Source organism: Arvicola amphibius, chromosome 17 (genome assembly GCF_903992535.2).
Source record: "Arvicola amphibius chromosome 17, mArvAmp1.2, whole genome shotgun sequence".
Taxonomy (NCBI): domain Eukaryota; kingdom Metazoa; phylum Chordata; class Mammalia; order Rodentia; family Cricetidae; genus Arvicola; species Arvicola amphibius.
The window spans coordinates 5,235,312-5,253,434 of NC_052063.2; the positions used below are offsets into that span (position 1 = coordinate 5,235,312).

Below are 18,123 nucleotides of genomic sequence, written 5' to 3' on the forward strand. Positions count from 1 at the left end.
TTGATCTTTTGAGACAGGGTTTCTCTGTTGTTTTGGAGCCTGTCCTGGAATGATTCACTCTAGATCAGATTAGCCTCAAACTCAGAGATCCACCAATCTGCTTGCCAAGTGCTGAGGGTAAAGGCGTGTGCCATCACCGCCCGGCCTGCCTGCCTTCCTTCCTTCCTTCCTTCCTTCCTTCCTTTTCTCCCTCCCTCCCTCCCTCCTTCCCCTTTCTTGTTCTCTCTCTTTCCTTTCTTCTTTTTTTCCTTTCTTTTTTTTTTTTTTGCAGTTCTCCAACTTTGAGATTCAGTAGGTTAGTTCTCATCCACATTGACTGTAGATTTTTGACTCCATGTTTTCTTTTTTTCTTCTCTTTTCTTTCTTCTTTCTTTTTTTGAGACAGGATTTTTCTGTGTAATAGCCTTAGCTGTCCCGGAACCCACTCTGTAGACCAGGCTGGCTGTGAACTCACAAGAGATCCTCCTGCCTCTGCCTCCCTAGTGCTGGGATTAAAGGTGTGCGCCACTACCCAGTACTGACTCGGTGTTTCCATCGGCTGTTATTTGCTCTTTGACATGGAAGCCTCACTTAAGGGATACGCTGATTAGAAACTCTAGGTGGTTGCCCCAGTGAGGACTCTTGCTGAAGTCTGCTGGATGTCTAAGTTCCTGATTCGATGCTGCCTTTTCTTTGTTACCCCACCGGGCTACTCTAGTTATTTCTGTGGGATGTTGTAAGCACCTGAATTAGTGAGGTTTTATTATTGGTTGCTTCTGTTTTCTACTACTGGCTACTTAATGTCTTACTCTTGCTTGTATCCTCATCGGTGGCTGGTGTAGATCACTCTCCAGACCTCAAAGGTATCTAGGTAGAAATTCACTTTCTAGAACAACTTTTCCTTGCAAGGAATGTTTCTGTGAACCCTGGGTTTTGGGTGAAAATGAGGGTGTTGGAAATTTTAATTCAACATCTATGTAGTAAATTTAAGTAAAAAACAAAATAGACACTCTTGGTAGGAATGTAAACTATTACAGCCATTATGTATGGCGGTTCATCAAAAAATAAATACTGTAGTATCCATTTTGGGGTATTTATTCAAAGAAAATTAAATCAGTATGTCAAAGAGATACCTGCACGTGCGTGCGCAACACACACATATATACCGAAATTATTACTATATACATAGTATATACACATGCATATCAAAACATCACACTGTAAAACATACATATAAGACTGTCAATTAAACCTTAATAATGCTAGAGCAAATCTTAAGCAGTTTGTAAACTTCCAAACAAATGATTTCCATTATAAACAAGAAGATAATATGCAAAGTTTACATTTGGAAGAAAACTTAAAGAGTGCTATTATTTCCAACCAAAACTCAAGAGTTTGAGATAGTGCTATTTTTCTATGTTTTTAGGACCTTAAAACGAAAGGAAGCCGTTTTTATTGCTGTTCATGCCTTGCATTTGAAGTACTCTTCGATGGCATCTTTAGCCTGAGACTCTTTGCCATAGCTCTTAACCACCACACAGCTGCAACCTATTACTTTCCGGGGTTTCCCCTTCCGATCAATTTTGCAGAGGCCTACCCATTCCCCGAGTTTCTTGTGGTCATCAACCTTAATCAGGTTGATCTGGTGCTCAGCACAGAGGGATTCCACCAACTTGGTGTACGTGGGCTTATCACAGTTGGATGCCAGCACACAGAGGTGGGCCTGGCGCTTGCCTAAGGCTTTGGCAGCTTCGTGAATCCCTCGTGCCAGCCCGTCGTGGCCCAGGGCGATCTTCAGCACCTCCTTCAAAGCAGAGTGGACGTCCATCGCAGCTCCAGCAGCGGCGCCTTCCTTGGCCATGGCGGTGGGTGACACAGGCGGATCCGATCAGGGACGCACGAGAGCCTCTGGGCGGGCTCAACCCTTTCGAAACTACTCCGCAACTACCGAAAACTACCAACTTCCAACCTAAGCCGGAGGAGGCAACGGGTTCCCAGTTCTGCGGAGGAGGAAAGGCGGTCAGATGGCCACCTCGAGGACAAAAAATTAGGACACCTCGGGTACGAGGCTGCCCCGTGCGGGTGGCTCCCAGGGAGTGTGGGTGGCTCGCACCGAGCACGGCTGAGCTTTCTCGTTATTATTACGTAATCTTGGCTGCTTCTGCGGGAAAGCATCTGGGGAAGAGTGGACCGCCTCCGTATCCTGCTCCAGGCTCCACAACCACTGCGACGCCGCAACCTGCGCCAGCATCCCGTGCCTTCGCTTCATCGATCGCTGACTCTTATTTTGCCTTGGCCGATTCGCCACGACCTGGTGTCAGAATTTAACCGGAAAAAAAAATCCAAATTTAATATCTCAGAAGGCCTTCCTGTTCAGAAACGTGGAATCAGGAGACACTTTAGGTCCCTAAACATTTTTTTGTCGGCGTGACCGTGGCGGAGTCCCCTTCAGCTACACTCGCCGGGCAGAGTGAGACTTTGCGTCGAAAACGCCGACGCGGACGCCCAGACCGGCGTGCCCGGCCACGCAGTCGCAGTAGCCTCTTGCGCCAGCTCCCGCCCCCGGCTGGGTGGACGACGTGGAAGTTGCTGGCCGACCTGGCTCGGAGGGAGTCGGCCTGGGCACCGGAGGCCCGGAGCAGCGGAGGTGGCGGCGTCCAGGCTCAACTAGGAGTCGCTCGCTGCCGACTGCCGGCCTGACTCTGAGGATCGGCGAGGGCGCGGCGGCCGTTCACCATGGGTGAGCACTGTGGGGAGGGTGGGCGTCGGGGGGAGACCGGGCGGACCACGGGCAGCGGAGCCACCTTGGCTCGTGCCCTGGTGGGGACCAGACCCCCGGCTCGGTCCCCTCCACCCCGCGTCCCCGTCTCGGCTGGCGGGCGCCTGGCTGCAGGCTCGCCCTGCTGTCTGACCCTTGTGGAATTTCGATGGCTCCTGCGTGGGCAGTGGGGACTGCGTCCCTTGGAGAAACCCCGAGGCCGGGTGCTGCTCGCCCACTGTACCTGTCGGTGGGGAGAGTTGGAGAAGGTGGGCTGCCGGGTGGGAGGTGCGTGAGGTTTTCATCGCGGCTCGCAGGTTTGCAGTTCTCCAGGTGAGGGGACCAGGGTCCTTGTCCCGGCGCACCCTACGGTGACGCCCCCCCCAGGACAGCCAGAGCCTCTAGGGAGTTGCTGTCCTTCAGCCCTTCCCCGGTTTTCTTCAGAGTGATCCCGAGCATCCTCAGTCTGCTCGGTTCTCCGCAACCCCGCGGTGTTGTTTTTCCGCCTCTCTCCTACGTGTAAAAAGGTCGAGAAGAACTTTGTCAAGGCACACCCATTCTTCCCCCAGGTTCTGCTTGCAAGGTGGCATCTGTTCTTCCTGTCTTCCTTCCTTTCCCTGTGTCCGTGTCCGTGTGCGCGCGCCTGCGCGTGCAAGCGGACTATGGCTTGAAGTCAGCCTTGAGCCTGTTAGCCAACGCCCTGCTGCTGAGCTACAGTCCCAGCCCTTTTAAAACTTTGAGACAGAATCTCACCAAGCTGCCTACCCTTGAGCTCAACCGTGTAGTCAAAGTTGGCTTCCGACTAACTGTGCTCTTCTTGCTTTTTCTTTGAGTAGCTGGTATTACAGACTTGGACCACTAGCCAAAAGGCCTTGTACACATGTATGCATATACACACATCTATTACCTGTATATATTGATATGGAGTATAATCTCCTTTTATATCCCCCACTTTTCCCTTTTTTCATTTGATATTATGATTTTTTTTTTTTAGTGACTTTTGAAGGCAAAGAGTTTTGCCACAAATACTTTTATTTGTGCCTTGGATGCATAATTTTTCTTGGAAATAGTTCATAAAGTATTGGATGTAGTTTTACTGTGTAAAATGAGTTTCTAATGTATCCAGGAAACAGAGGCAAGCGGGTGAGTTCGAGGCCAGCCTGGTCTACATGCTGATTTCCAGGCCAGCCTAGGCTCCAAAGTGCACAGAAGGTGCTGGTAATGCCTCTGACCTGTGACTGCTCTCTCATCAGAGGACTGCATTGTGCCCCTGCTCCTCTGACTGGTGTTTGGTGTTTAGGGGGAAGGGGGAGACGGCTGAGTTATCTTGTCCTTGTTCTATTGACTGGGAATTGAACTGGACTCTTGAGGGCAGTGTCTGCATGTCTGATTGTTTAGTGTGTCTTCTGCCTGCCTGACAGTATGCGGGACCAGGGAATGTCTCTGATTGCTTTTTTGCTGTTGCATATTTCACTGGAAGCAAAAGTATCTACCTGTGCATCCGGGAAGATAATTTGCTATTTGATTAGGCATATAGCTTTCAAAAGGCAAGGTTAAATGTTTTATGGACCTAAGTTAAAAGATGACATTAAATATATTTTGTTTTTATTGTCTTGTAGGTGGCTTTTTCTCAAGTATTTTTTCTAGTCTCTTTGGAACCAGGGAAATGAGGATTTTAATTTTGGGATTAGATGGTGCTGGGAAAACAACAATTCTGTACAGATTACAGGTTGGAGAAGTTGTTACTACCATTCCCAGTAAGTACTGGTTTCATAATTCATTATAAAACATTTCTGGTTTCCATCTAATGCAACTTTCTGAATAAATTAGTCATATGATACATTGATAGGGGTTTATAATATGAAAATGATATTGGCAATACTTTCATACACACACACACACAGAAGCATTTTGATGCTCTCCAGGCCTGCAAACAGATGTCTGTTTAGAGCTGTAGTTGGCTTAAGTCACTAAGTCTCTTTATGCTTCATGAAGATACTAAACATCTACTGGCTCTGAGGGGTAAAGAAGTGAAGTAAGTGTTCACAGCACTTTGTTAGTGTGTAATATAGATGGTAAATTGGTGTCGTTGCATACAAAGTACATTTTTTGCATTTTAATGCTTGAATCACAGTGTAGTTTCTCCTAGGTAAATCTGTAGATCACCTTTAAAGATGGGAATTGTAGAGGCTGGGGGTTGAAATGACGGGGCTCCCGGAAAACAAAGAAGAAGCACCCAAACTTCACTTCTGCTCATGGCCTTATTATTCTTGCTGGCTTAGAAAATTACTTGCAGATACTCCCATCTGCATGGGGATGGTTATTCTTTCATTTGCTAAATTAAATCTAGAGAGGTAAAAGCAGTACATTTAAATTAAATTGGAGAATCGATATAATTTGCTCCAGATTTTAGACTTGTTTTGAATTACTGTCAGGAAATTCCCATTTCGTCACTGAACCTTCCAGGAAGTTTTTGTTTTGCTTTTACGGACGAGCGTTTGGATTCTATAGCATCTGTTATTTCTTTTTGCCGTTTTCTGCCCTTTTCCTTTCCTCTGATTCTCACTCCCCAGACTCTCTCCTCTGCATCTGGGTAGCTGCCGATGACCTCTGCAGTGCTTGCTGCACAGTGCTGCACAGTGCTGCACAGTGGGCGGGCCCACTGTGGGCGTGGGCTGCCTTCACCCCGTCCTTTGCACACAGATGGTGCTCTTGCTGGTGATGAGCATGGAGCTGCCTTTGTCTAGTTCTGAGGGAGAGCGGAGCTTGCTTTTTATTTGCTGCATTTGCTGTGGATTTATTTTCCAATTGCAATGTGCATACTTCTCTGCCACGTGCATCGTTTGCCAGCACAACGTAAAATAGGAAACAGCGATGAGCAAATGTCATTTTCCACTCTGGCCTTTGAGGTTAGGAAATGTGAGCAAACTTGCGTGTGTCCACCCTAGGTGTTTTCTGCGTTACTTTCTCCCTCTTTGAGACTCCTTTCTTTGAAAGCAGTATCAGGTCTCAGCCGTGTGCCAGAGCTACACCTAGGGAGTACGGTAGACACAAGGATGAGCTGTAGACCATCCAGCTGCGACCTGGTTACATGGGAGCTCTTGAGGTGTCAGCAGAGGATCTGAAGGTTGCCTCCTGCAGAGAACTTGGCTCCCATAAAGTCACTGCTGTGTCCTTTCTGGATGTTAGAGCCTAGTCTTTTGTGTTAATTGTAGTTTTTACAGTATTCCAAAACTTCACTTTTTCTGTCTATAACTGTACTTTTCAAATCAAACTTTCTGACCCACATCTTTACTTCCAGCACTTGGAGACAGAGGCAGGCAGATTCCTGTAAGTTCGAGGCCAGCCTGGTCTACATAGCGAGTTCCAGGACAGCCAGGACTACACAGTGAAAACAAATCAGCAAACAACTTTGTGAGCGCCTATCTGCCAGTGTTCAGGGGAATCTGATAGACAGACCTGTAGGACTGGAATTGCTCCCTGCATAAAGTGCTGAGGACCTGAGTTCAGTCCCCACAGCTGTGTAAGAACAGCCTGGATATGATGTGCGCAGTTCTGATCCCAGCAGTGAAGAGGCAGCTGGCAGTGCCTGTGGCCCAGTGGGCAGTGACTGCAGAGCACAGTGTTGGCCTCATCCTCTGGTCTACACACATGCACGTGTGCCAGCGTTTGCATGAGTAACATGCACAGAGCAGTCAGGAGATTCTTTGTAACCTGAAGGTGGGGCTGATCTTATTAATTTATGGCATGTGTGTGTCATAGCATATTGTCTTAAATGTTATAATAACCCAGTCCATGTGATTGAGAATTACCAGCAGCTGCTAAAGCTCAGTGAAGCTGGAGACTGTCAAGGCGGAGTGTATGTCTACATGCACTAGCGGTTTGATTTCTCTTTCAGCTATTGGATTTAACGTAGAGACGGTGACATACAAGAACCTCAAATTCCAAGTTTGGGACTTAGGAGGACAGACGAGTATCAGGTACAGTACGAACATCAGGTCATTTGTTGCTATTTAACATTTGCTGCTGTTTTTTCATGCCAACAACACTAAACCACAGTGTTTCTCTGTTGGGAATTAGATAGGGTCACACTGTTAAAAATGAGGGAGAACTGGAAACTACGAATGTTCTTAGAGCATCCAGAAATTAAAATCTAAGGAACTCGGGTTCTCAGATAATCACATGGAGTCCTTTCATGAAAGCCTGAAAGGCTCAGAAACTGGCACCTCGGTTCAGTTTCCTCTGTCCCCCTCCGAGAGCTGTCATTCGTACAAGGCCATGCAGGGGTGACGTAAATGCATGTGCCTCCTGGAATTCAGTGCTCACAACTCAGCAACTGCAGGTGTCTGTGACTGTCAGTGGCTTAGGGGACCAGCTTAGATCAGTAGTAAGGTTACTGTTATAAAGATTGGTAGTGTGGCGGTGCACACCTTTAATCCCAGCACTTGGAGGTAGAGGCAGGAGGATCTGTGTGAGGTGGAGGCGAGTTCCAGTTTTTCAGTCAGGGAATAATGACATAGTAAAACTGTCTCAGAAAAGACTATATACATATATATACATATACACACACACACAGAGAGAGAGAGAGAGAGAGAGAGATCGATTGATTGGTAATACATTCACTAAGTATTCTGCTGTTCAGTAACTCATTTAAGTCAGTTGAGATTATTTCTAATTATAGCCCATTCTACTTCTGGTTACCATCAGTGATTAAGGACATAAAGTCACATTAAAAATTCCAGGTAGTGGTGGTGCACAGGGAGGCAGAGGCAGGTGAATCTGTGAGTTTGAGGCCAGCCTGGTCTATAGATCAAGTTTCAGGACAGCCAGGGCTACACAGAGAAACGCTGTCTCGGGGAAACAAACAAACCAGCCCATCCTTTTTTTGTAAGGTATTCATGGTTAAGACTCATAAGTAATACTCATCAGGTCTGTGTACCGTTTCCTACTGGTATAGTTACTGTTCTTTGTAGATTATATTTGTATTTTCTCATCCTGAAGTTCAAATTTATTCTGAACGTGTAATTTTGGGCCTGTGATTTAATACTCTTGTTTTAATTCAGTCACATTGAGTGTGATGCGAGATGCATTTCTGTCAGGAACAGGAAGCCATTAAGGCATTGTGAGCGTGAGTGGAGCGGGCTGGCATGGAATCACCGTCTCCCTAGCATTGACCCAAGTCCAGCATGTAGATTGACACATGAGCTTTTTTGCAAGGGATAACATGTTTTCCGTTTTTGAATTTTCTTTAGGCCATACTGGAGATGTTACTACTCAAACACAGATGCAGTCATCTATGTAGTTGACAGTTGTGACCGAGACCGAATTGGCATTTCCAAGTCAGAGTTAGTTGCCATGTTGGAGGTAAGCAAACATTCCGGCGTTAACATTACACATTTAAGTGAGGAGTAGAGGAATTGTTATCATGTGCAGGGATAGTTTTCCTCCATTCTTTTCCTGTCTTTTCTTTTTTAAAGTTTTATTTATTTGTATGGATGTTTCGTTTGCATTATGTGTGAGTACTGTGTGCATGCCTGGTGTCTGTGGAGGTCAGAAGAGTTATTCAGTCCCTTGGGAGTGGAAATATAGCTGACTGTGAGCCAATGTGTGGGTGCTAAGAATGAGCCTGGGACGTCTGCAGGAGCAACTAGTGCTCTTAATCACTGGACTAACTCTTTTTACCCCTTTAAAGATTTATTTTTAAAAAATTGTGTGTGTGTGTGTGTGTGTGTGTGTGTGAGTGTTTGGCTGCATGCATGGCTCTACACCTGTGGGCCTGGAACCTGAAGAACCTGAGACTGGGGTTGTAGATGTAATCTACCATTTGAGTCTGGGAACCAGACATGGGTTCCCTGCATGAGCAGCAAGTGAACTTAACTAGAGCCATCCCTCGCCCCAATTCTGTCTGCCTGTCTCTATCATCCGTCTGTCCATCCGTCCGTCTGTCCATCCGTCCCGTCCGTCCATCCATCCATCCATCCATCTATCTTCCCCCACTTTCTTTTCTTTTACAAAGTGCATGTTACTTCCTGCTCCAGAAATAGTTGGAAAAATGGATGAAATAAAAATTCAAGCCTGTAGCTTCCTGTAAGGTAGATTTCATGATTCCCTGAAAGTTCAGAGCTTTTTTCATTCAAGCTGAGACAACTTTTAAAAAAATTATTAGCTTGTCTGTGTGCGTGCATGTGTGTGTGTGTGCTGTGTATGTGTATGTGTGTACACACCTGCACACGGAGGCCAGAGCCCAGCTTTGCACCTGGTTCTCATCTGTCCTTAACGTAGGTTTCCCAAGATGTATCTCAGGTTGCCAGGCTTATGAGGCAACTTTTACCTGTTGAGCCATTTTGCTGCCCCAATAGTATGTCTTAAAAGGTTTATTTTTGTCTGTGGTTTGTCTGCATGAGCATGTGTGTGGGTGCCCTCAGAGGCCAGAAGAGGTGACAGATACCCTGAGGTTGGAGTCCAGGCAGTTGGGAACTACAGTTGTGGGTGCTCAGAACCAAACTCTGGAGGAGCACTGAGCCATCTCTCCAGTTCTGCCTTTCAAGTTTTCTTACTCTGGTCAGTTTTAAAACATCTGTGCACTAAGAAATGTGTGTTCTGGGTTCTTGGCAGTTAGTTGGAGTGCTTCGTGGAGTTTTCCCAGTCACTGGTGCGGTCCTCTGCTGCCCTCTTGGAACCCCAGCTCGCGCCAGTGTGGTCCCGCCTCCTATGTGTTGTCCTCTCCCTTCTGCGGCAGGAGCTTGCCCTGCAGGCAGTTTTGTTTCTGAGACAAGGTCTCACTCCAGCCTTGGCTGCCTTTGAAATCCCCCTGACTATCTTTTAAATGCTGGATTATTAAAGGCCATCACGCCCTGCAGTTAATTTTATTTCACTGGTATTGGCAGCTGAACTTAGAGCCATGTACATGCTAAGCAAGAGCTGGATCTCCAGCTCAAAAACTCAATACATTTTATTTACTGATACCATTTATAATTTATTGTCTGGCTAGTCAAATTTAGAACATTCATTAAATCAAAGACACAAGGTAAATATGCTTTGATTTGTCTAGGAACACCCCAGTAGCATTTGCTTTAGAAATTTAAATGGATATTCATTTTTCTACAGTTCCAGCTTAACCCGGCTGTTTGATGCTTACCTACCAGTTCTAGGCTACTTGGTACTGAGGTTCTGCTGCTGTGGTTCAACACCTCAGCCAGGGCAATTTACAGAAGGGCTTACTGGGCTTACGGTTCCAGAGGGTCAGGTTAGAATCTGGGATGGTGGATGAAATCCTGGCTGCAGAAGCAGGAAGCTGAGGGCTCATATCTTAAACTGCCTGCAGGAACCAGAGAGAACAAGCTGGAAATTTCTCCCAAGCTCAGTTCCTAGAGACTTACCTTCTTCAATCAGGTCACACTTCCCAAGACTCCTCACACAGCACTCCTGCTCAGGTGGGGCCAGTAAGTGTCTGTCACCAGGTGGAGGGGACGTTTTCACTGGGCCACCGTGCTAGGTCAGTTCCTTTTCAGAAGCGCGGACTGCCAACTTTGCAGTGGCTTCAAGGCTGTAAGTCACAGTCGGTAGGTTTAAACCTGTGTTTAGTTGTTTGCACAGCTTAGCATTGTGCTTTATAAGCTGCTTAGGTAAAAGTATAAAGGGTTGTTTTTCGAGACAAGGTGTTGCTGTAGCCATGCTGGCCTTTAACTCATATAGGATTCCTGCCTCCTCCTCTCAAGTACTAGGGTAACAGGTGTGTCCACCATGCCAGCCTGGGAATTAAGGAATCTTAAGGAATTATTTAATTCCCTTAGGTATAATGGATTTTTAAAATTTATTTAAATTATTTTTTTGAGGTTACAGTCCCATCGTTTTCTGCCTTCCTTTTCTTCCCTCCAAGGCCTCTTCTACTTGTTGCAGTCTCTAGGACTCAGGACTCTGTTTTCATTAATTATTGTCACATATAATGGATTTCTAAAACAGCAGCCTTATTTAGGCCTGGTTTACATATAGAAAGTATTATTCTAGAAAGACCAATTATTAACTTAAATTTATAATTCTTGAGTTGTGTAAGACTGTTAGGAGTCATTTGCAGCATTGGGATTTAGTTTATAAAATCTTAGAGAAATGGGCTGTCATTACAGGACATGCTTCTGTCCTAGTTCCTGGGAGGCAGAGGACATGACATGGGACTGTCCTGGACCACATAGCTCAAAGTCTTAATCAAAACAAGGGGGGGTGTAGCCCGCAGTGCTTCTCTAGCTTACACAAGACCCTGGTGCATCCCTCACGCAGGAGGGGACACCTTGCAGAGCAAGAACTGGAAGCCCCATTGTTAGGAAATGGCTTTTGTGTGCGCCGTCGACAGTTCCATGGAGGTCTGGTGCCAGTTTGCACTGTTGGCATTAAAGCATAAACACAAAGCACTTTAGGGTTTTACCCTTTCTGTACATATAAATGCATTCTAAATGAAACTGCTAATGTGTAAAATATGAAATTATTTTAGCCAGGAATGTATCGGTGAATAAACATAGCATCTGGATTGGGAAAGCCTTTCTGGAACAGTGGGAAGATTTACAAAAGAGAAGATAGGTTTGATTGTAACTCAAAACTCCCAAAGTTGAGATGTGCTAAATACCAACAAATAAGACAGGAACTCAGTGAGGGTTGAATGGGTTTTTTTTTTCTTCTTCTGAGATTGGGTCCTGCTTTTAGCATCTGCAGACCTGAACTTGCTCGCCATGGCCTCAGGCTTCCAAGTACAGGACTGCTGTCCTTTCTGTCTGTGACTGTACACAGTAGTGGTGTCTTTGATTCTTTGATGTTTTTCCTGCCGTGTTTTGTTTATATCGTCTCCGTCTCCTCCGCCCCCACCAGCCCCTCTTCCCACCTGGCCTCCCTTCTGTGTTCATGTCTTTTGTGTGTGTGACCCTGGGAATTTCATTAGCCTATAAGAGTATGACTACATAAGCATACTTTCTTCAACACAACTTATTTTTTGGTGTTTTTTTTTTCCAACTCAAGGGTGCATATTAATTGAAGAAAATGAAGTCTTTTTCCATTTTATTTAGGAAGAAGAGCTGAGGAAGGCCATTTTAGTGGTGTTTGCAAACAAGCAGGACATGGAGCAGGCTATGACACCCTCAGAGATGGCAAATGCACTTGGGCTGCCAGCCCTGAAGGACCGAAAATGGCAGATATTTAAAACGTCAGCAACCAAAGGCACCGGCCTTGACGAGGCAATGGAATGGTAAGCGTCTGTGTCTGAAGCTGGCTGTGCACACGTGTGGGACGCTTCCTGTAGGGTAGTGTTCTTTGTCTCGGTATGTAGCCCAGGATATACTCCTGATCCAGCCTCCTTAGTGTGCATCACCACACTGGTCGATGATGCCATCCATGTTGATTTCCTTGACATTTAGCAGCTAATAGACAATTCAAACTTTTCCTCCCTTTGTCTTCATGAGTAAATGTCTTTATTCCAGCCACACTTACATGACTAGTTACTAGGTAAGCTGGCTCTCTGCTCTACAACCCCTTCCTGTCCTTAGTCCATCGGGAGTTAGGATAAGGCTTACTTCTTGTTCGCAAGACTCTTGACAGGCATCGTGGTAGCCCAACCATTACTGCCAGCCCTTGGGAGGCACATGCAGGAGAATCACTGAGATTGAGGCCAGCTGGTAGATCAGCTGAGGCTGCGTGGGGAGACCCTGCTGCAGTCCTCTGTAGAAAGAAGCGGCGGGGGCTGTCTCCCGCCACCCGGCTAGCTTTACCCAAAATAATTACACGGAAACTGTATTCTTTTAAAACACTGCCTGGCCCATAGTTTTAGCCTCTTATTGGTTAATTTTCACATCTTCCTTTAACCCATATTTAGTAATCTGTGTAGCACCACGAGGTGTGGCTTACCAGGAGAGATCTTAACCTGTGTCCATCTTGGAGAGGAGAAGCAAGGAGACTCACTATGGCGACTGCCTGAATTGTCTCCCCACTCCTGCTACCCAGCATTCTGTTCTGTCTACTCCGCCTACCTAATTTTCTGTTCTCTTAAAGGGCCAAGGCAGTTTTCTTTATTAACCAATGAAAGTAACATAGACAGATAACTCTCCTCCATCAGTCCTCCTCTTCCCCAACAGTCTCAAGTGTATCTGCGATCCCACTGCCCTCACACACGTGAGTGACAATGTGCTTGCTACACCAGCTCATAAGTGATGAGTAGGTGTATCTACTCCAGCTGTTTGAGAACGATGAGTTTTTACCTCCCAGGTGTCCATATGTACAGCCCAGCAGTAATAGAAAATAAGATACCTGAGACCCAGATTTGATGCTGCCTGCCAATAATTTCAGTACTTTGGAAGCAGAGACAGGAAGGTCAGGAATTTAGGGTCTATGGTGAGTTCAAGGTTAGCCTGGGGCTTGAGATTCTGTCTCAAGAAAAAGAAAAACCAGTAGATACCTGACCCCTTTCTTTGACCTGTGTTAAACTTGGTGATGTAAACCGCTCTAAATCCACCTCCACTGTGGAATTCCTATTGTAAATGGTCATGCTTTATACCTGGAAGTTAGTTTTGTTAAACTATTGCATTTTCTCTCTGCAGGTTAGTTGAAACATTGAAAAGCAGACAGTAAGTCCACTCATCTGTGAACCAAACACTGTCATAAACTCATGGAATCGGCCAGATGTGCTTCGGTGACTCTTAGGACTGGGATTGCTGGCGTGTACAGAACTGACTCCAGTATTTGTAATAAATATAAAAAGCAAGTACTTGGCGAGAGTTAGCTTGATTATATCATCCAAATGGTCTATGTAATGTAAAATATTCTTCCTTGCTTTCTTGTGTTAAAGGTATATATTCTATTTGTATGGAATTCTTATGCAAATACAATTCTATTAAATGATGTATACTCTTGGGCCTCCTATCTTTAAATTAGTGGTTGCATTTTGTGTGTATGAACACTAATATTTAGCTCAGACTTATTTCCCTTTAAAATGAATTAAGGCTTTCCAAAGATTAGTCTTAGCAAAGTAGATTAGCAATATAGTGTGTATAATATAATCTTCACTGGACTAACTGCCTAGTTTATATAAAGCTATTCCTTTTAAGAGTTTGATTTTAGGCATGAGTATTTTTTGTCGGCTCACTTTACTGACTTACATTATTTTACAATACTTCATAGCTGTCAAAAAAATTTGACATGTTGACCTGAACATTGTACAGTAACCCTGTGAGAAACGCAAGGTTCTGCTGTGTTGCTTTGCCTGGTCCTATATAGTGAGGTGGGGTCAGACACCATACTGTCAGAAACCATACTGTATATGGAAATACTGACCTGGGAACACAGATCCTGATCTGGTGGCACACACGGAATCCTAGTACTCAGGAGACGGAGGCAGGAGGACCGAGAGTTAAGGCTCGCTGTGTGGTGAATCTGAGGCCAGCTTGGGCTGCTTGAGACTATCGCAAAACAAAAATAACAAACCAACTACACACACAAAATATACTAAAGTAGTTATGGACATTCAAAGTAATGTTTATATAAACTCTTGTCTGTGCTAGTAAAATGATAACTAATACAGTCAGAATGATCCCAAATAGCTGTATTTGATGAATCTACAACCCAGTAAAAAACTTCACACGAAAGCAAATAAAAAGTAATTTTAATAATATTAACACGGTGTCTTTACTGTTTTCCTCTCATTTGCCCTTTTCAGATTAAAATTGGCTAAAGTATCTTACTGGTTCTAAAGAAAATTAAATATTCCTAGTTTTAAAAATTAGGCATACTAAAGGCTTAAAATTGTCCTGAGGAACTACGTCAGTCTAACAGTCTACCTCACCCCGAGCACGTGTGACGGCGGGCATGGTCCGTGGTGTCACCTCGCCCTGAGCACGTGTGACGGCGGGCATGGTCCGTGGTGTCACTAACACTGGGGGTTCTTGCAAATAACGGGCATTAGAAAGTTAGACATTGGTACAGATGTGGGCTCTAGCCTTCCCTCCCATAGATGGTCCTTTTGTTAGGGTACGTAAAGAACACAGTTTGCTCCTGAGGGATTTTTACATTTGGGAGCTAGCCCAGAGGCTGGCCTCAAACTTCCAGGGATCCTCATGTCTGGCTTCGTACTACCACGGCTGGCTTAGGATTCATAACCTTTTTGTTCTTGCTTCTATTTAGTTGATTTTTTTTTCCTGCAATCTTTTTAGGGACCCTCCTCCTCCAGGCACAATTACTCCCAAGACAAATGAGTACACTTTGGATGGACAGGGCTTTTGTTTTGTTTTTATATGCATTTTAGTACCCGTATATGCGGACATTCCCTCCATTGGAACATAGTCATACTCGAGGCTGGGGAGGCTACTGTGCAAGCATGAGGGACATCGTTTGATACCAGCAAGCGTGTAAAAAGCCAGGCTGGCCTAGTGAGAGGGCAAGGTCAGCCTACAAGATGGAGGGATCGGACCCTCACATCTGCACACACAGACAAGCGCCTCCCTCACACCCTAATACATAATACCACGCAGGTAGGCAAGAGGCACTGTAGTTTATACTTCAGTTTCCTTCTGGTCAATGGCACACAGCTGGAAAATGGCAAAAAAGTAATTTATTTACACTGAGTGACTAGGTTTACTCCCCTATGATTCTGGAATACTGGAAAAATAAATAGGGTGTGGCAGACACACGCTGCCTGGCACCTAGAACCCACCACCTCAATCTGATGAATTTTGGTTCTACATTCCACAATTTCTTAGTTATTTGCTGAGTCCGTTGCATCTGTAAAATAGGAACGATTTTGAATCTCAGAGGTAGGGTCAGAATTAAGATGTACACCAGGCACCTAACGCACAGGATGGATTCTGTTTCCCAAATACACTGGGCACTGAAGGGTGTGGCTTTAACGTTGAGTGTGGTGAGCAGCTGATGGCACGGCCGAACAGCTGAAACCAGTTTCCTTCGAGAGTGTGAGTCACTCCAGATAGGCATGGTCAACCCTAGGCAAGTTTCTGTGAAAGCAAATGGTAACTGTGTTTCTTGTCCACGCGACTATGGAGCCCGGACCTCCAATCCTGAGTGCTGCTAGCACCACTCAAGACCGGCCACACACTGCGGCTCGGATCGCGCTCCTTCTCCAGACTCGCTGTCAAAGACACTGGCTCATTCTCTTTGTCCTGTATTATACAGGTCATATGTTTTTGGGTTTTGCTCCCGTATGTAGTCAGCCAATGGGGTCAATCGGGGAAAACAGCACTTTATGATACTAAATCCACCAGCATGGCTGCATCTGTTCACAGACTTCTCAATGCTTTCTGATGTTATTACCAATACTTTGTTCTACTTATTAATTCCTAATATCTAATTTTTATATTTAAATATAATTTTAAAAATATATATAGTTATATAATATACATAAATATATATTTTGAGGCTGGGTCTATGTTCTCAAACTCACACAGATCCAATTGCTTCTACCTCCAGACTCCCGGGATTAAAGGTGAACGCCACCACACCAGCTTTTCCCTGTGTTAAATGATCTTTTTCTGAAAAAGCTAGGTTTTAAACCATGTCATTTAGTATCATGCATTTTTTAGACAATGAAGATATAGGAGTAGCATATTAAACATTTTAATTTAAAAAATACAAGCATGATTACATTAAAATATAATTACAAATCTACGCCACTGTTTAACTTACTTTCTTTTGAGTTCTGTTTTCATTAGTCCACTCGCCTGAAACTCACTGTGTAGTTCAGGTGGGCCTCAAACGTGAAGCAATCCTGCCCTGGCCGTCCAGGTGCAGAGATTACAGCCGCGCTACCTTCCAGTCTAACTCAGTCCAGGAGAGGAAGGCTGCAAAGTTCAGGTTTCCACCCGAGACAGCGTGAGTTACTGCTCTGCGCACGGAGAGACCTCACTCCATGATCGCTAAATCTCTCAGGCTGTGGGATTTCTGTCTCTTGGCCTTATAGCCTGGGCGCAGGAACTCGATCTTTCTTTTCTTTGCTTCACTTTTATTTTTATGTTTCTTCAACTTTTTCTTGGCAGCAATATCAGGATTGGTTACAAACTTAAAGAGAAAGCAGAGATCTTGTATTACTTTTAAGGTACAAGTTAAAAGAATCCAAAGCAAATGCAGATGCCACTAATGAAAATCCTCCTCCTCCCTGGGGACAGCAGCACATGCGTGCACAGCGCTCACCTCCACGGCCTTCCTCTTCTTCCGGAGTGCCCTCTTCTCACTCGCCTGCTTCTGGACAGAGGCGAAGGCCAGCGAGAAGCTCTCCAGCCCAACTAGCTTTCTGAGTAATTCTATGATTTCCTGGGATAGATTCTTCAGCAGGGGATCTAATCACACAGAAAAAAGATGAAAGGCAGTCACATCAAAACATTTCAACTCCCGTGGCATCATGACCGTTATCATTCAACACGGAGCTCCTGAGATGGGAGGGTGTGGCACCTGTAGCCTCCACCTTAGCCAGAACACAAGAGGAGACCAGACTCTAGGAGGCCCAGCTCCCGACAGGAACCTGGCTGTCGGGTCTCGTCTGTGAGCCTGTTGAGCTCTGCAGATGTGGAAGATGGTAAGACAGCATGCTTCTCCAGCCTCCAGCGCACAGGTCAGAGCCCAGCTGTGCTCTCTCCCATCCTCCCTTTCTCTTTCTAAAATGCAGCTGGCCGCACAGTTGCACAGTCTCAGAAACCATGGGAACTCATTAAGATGTATCCAAGTGCTCCGGTACACTGGGCACTAAGGAACACCACTTTAACACGAAGTACAGCGAGCTCAAGATGAATGAGGCTGGACAGCCAAGAACACCTCATCGGGTGTGACAAGGACAAACGTTGGCCAGCACTCTGGAGGCAGAGGCAGGAGGATCTCTGTGAGTTCGAAGCCAGCATAGTCTACAGAGTGAGTTCCAGGACAGTCAAGACTACACAGAGAAACCCTGTCTCAAAACAAAACAAAACAACAACCCCAGGACAATAACAACCCTAGGCTCCTCTGAAAGGGACTTACTAGAGCATTAGAAATATCAACCTCAGGACCAACCGTTAAGGTCTCTATGAAATCATAGACTGTTTCTCTATACTTAAGCCACAAATTAAAAAAATTAAATTATGAGGTATTTGTGAATAAGCAAGATATGAAAACTTGGGAATCTAATACCAAATCTAACAGAATCGCTTCGTTTCAAATCTAAAACCAAATCTCCATTTGTCCTATCTATCTATCTATCTATCTATCTATCTATCTATCTATCTATCTATCTATCTATCTATCTATCTATCTATCATCTATCGAGAGAACTTTCCTCTTTTGGAAGCTTCCAGTGTGCTGGGATTACAGCATGCAGCAACACCTGTCCACCGTGAGGTTTAGGAATACCTAAAAGCTGCCTCCGAGGGTGGACT

General features: G+C 45.1%; 3 protein-coding genes across 3 annotated transcripts in view; 1 reads left to right on the plus strand and 2 right to left on the minus strand.

Moving 5' to 3' along the window:
- Nucleotides 1-1,058: 1,058 nt before the first annotated feature.
- On the minus strand, nucleotides 1,059-2,553 carry LOC119803473 (40S ribosomal protein S12-like). Its single transcript, XM_038314821.1, has one exon. The coding sequence runs from the start codon at nucleotides 1,838-1,840 to the stop codon at nucleotides 1,442-1,444; it is 399 nt and encodes a 132-aa protein (XP_038170749.1). The 5' UTR covers nucleotides 1,841-2,553; the 3' UTR covers nucleotides 1,059-1,441.
- On the plus strand, nucleotides 2,518-14,385 carry Arl1 (ADP ribosylation factor like GTPase 1). The gene is made up of 6 exons (XM_038314820.2): nucleotides 2,518-2,719; nucleotides 4,357-4,494; nucleotides 6,636-6,717; nucleotides 7,990-8,101; nucleotides 11,788-11,966; nucleotides 13,312-14,385. The coding sequence occupies exons 1-6, from the start codon at nucleotides 2,716-2,718 to the stop codon at nucleotides 13,340-13,342; spliced, it is 546 nt and encodes a 181-aa protein (XP_038170748.1). The 5' UTR covers nucleotides 2,518-2,715; the 3' UTR covers nucleotides 13,343-14,385.
- Nucleotides 14,386-16,320: 1,935 nt separating this feature from the next.
- The window catches only part of Utp20 (UTP20 small subunit processome component), a 74,547-nt gene continuing 72,744 nt past the window's right edge, over nucleotides 16,321-18,123 (minus strand). The window contains exons 61-62 of the mRNA XM_038314884.1: nucleotides 16,910-17,055; nucleotides 16,321-16,777 (exon numbers count right to left, since the gene is read on the minus strand). Coding sequence (XP_038170812.1) covers nucleotides 16,622-16,777; nucleotides 16,910-17,055 — 302 coding nt within the window. The 3' untranslated portion in view covers nucleotides 16,321-16,621. The remainder of the gene's footprint in view (nucleotides 16,778-16,909; nucleotides 17,056-18,123) is intronic.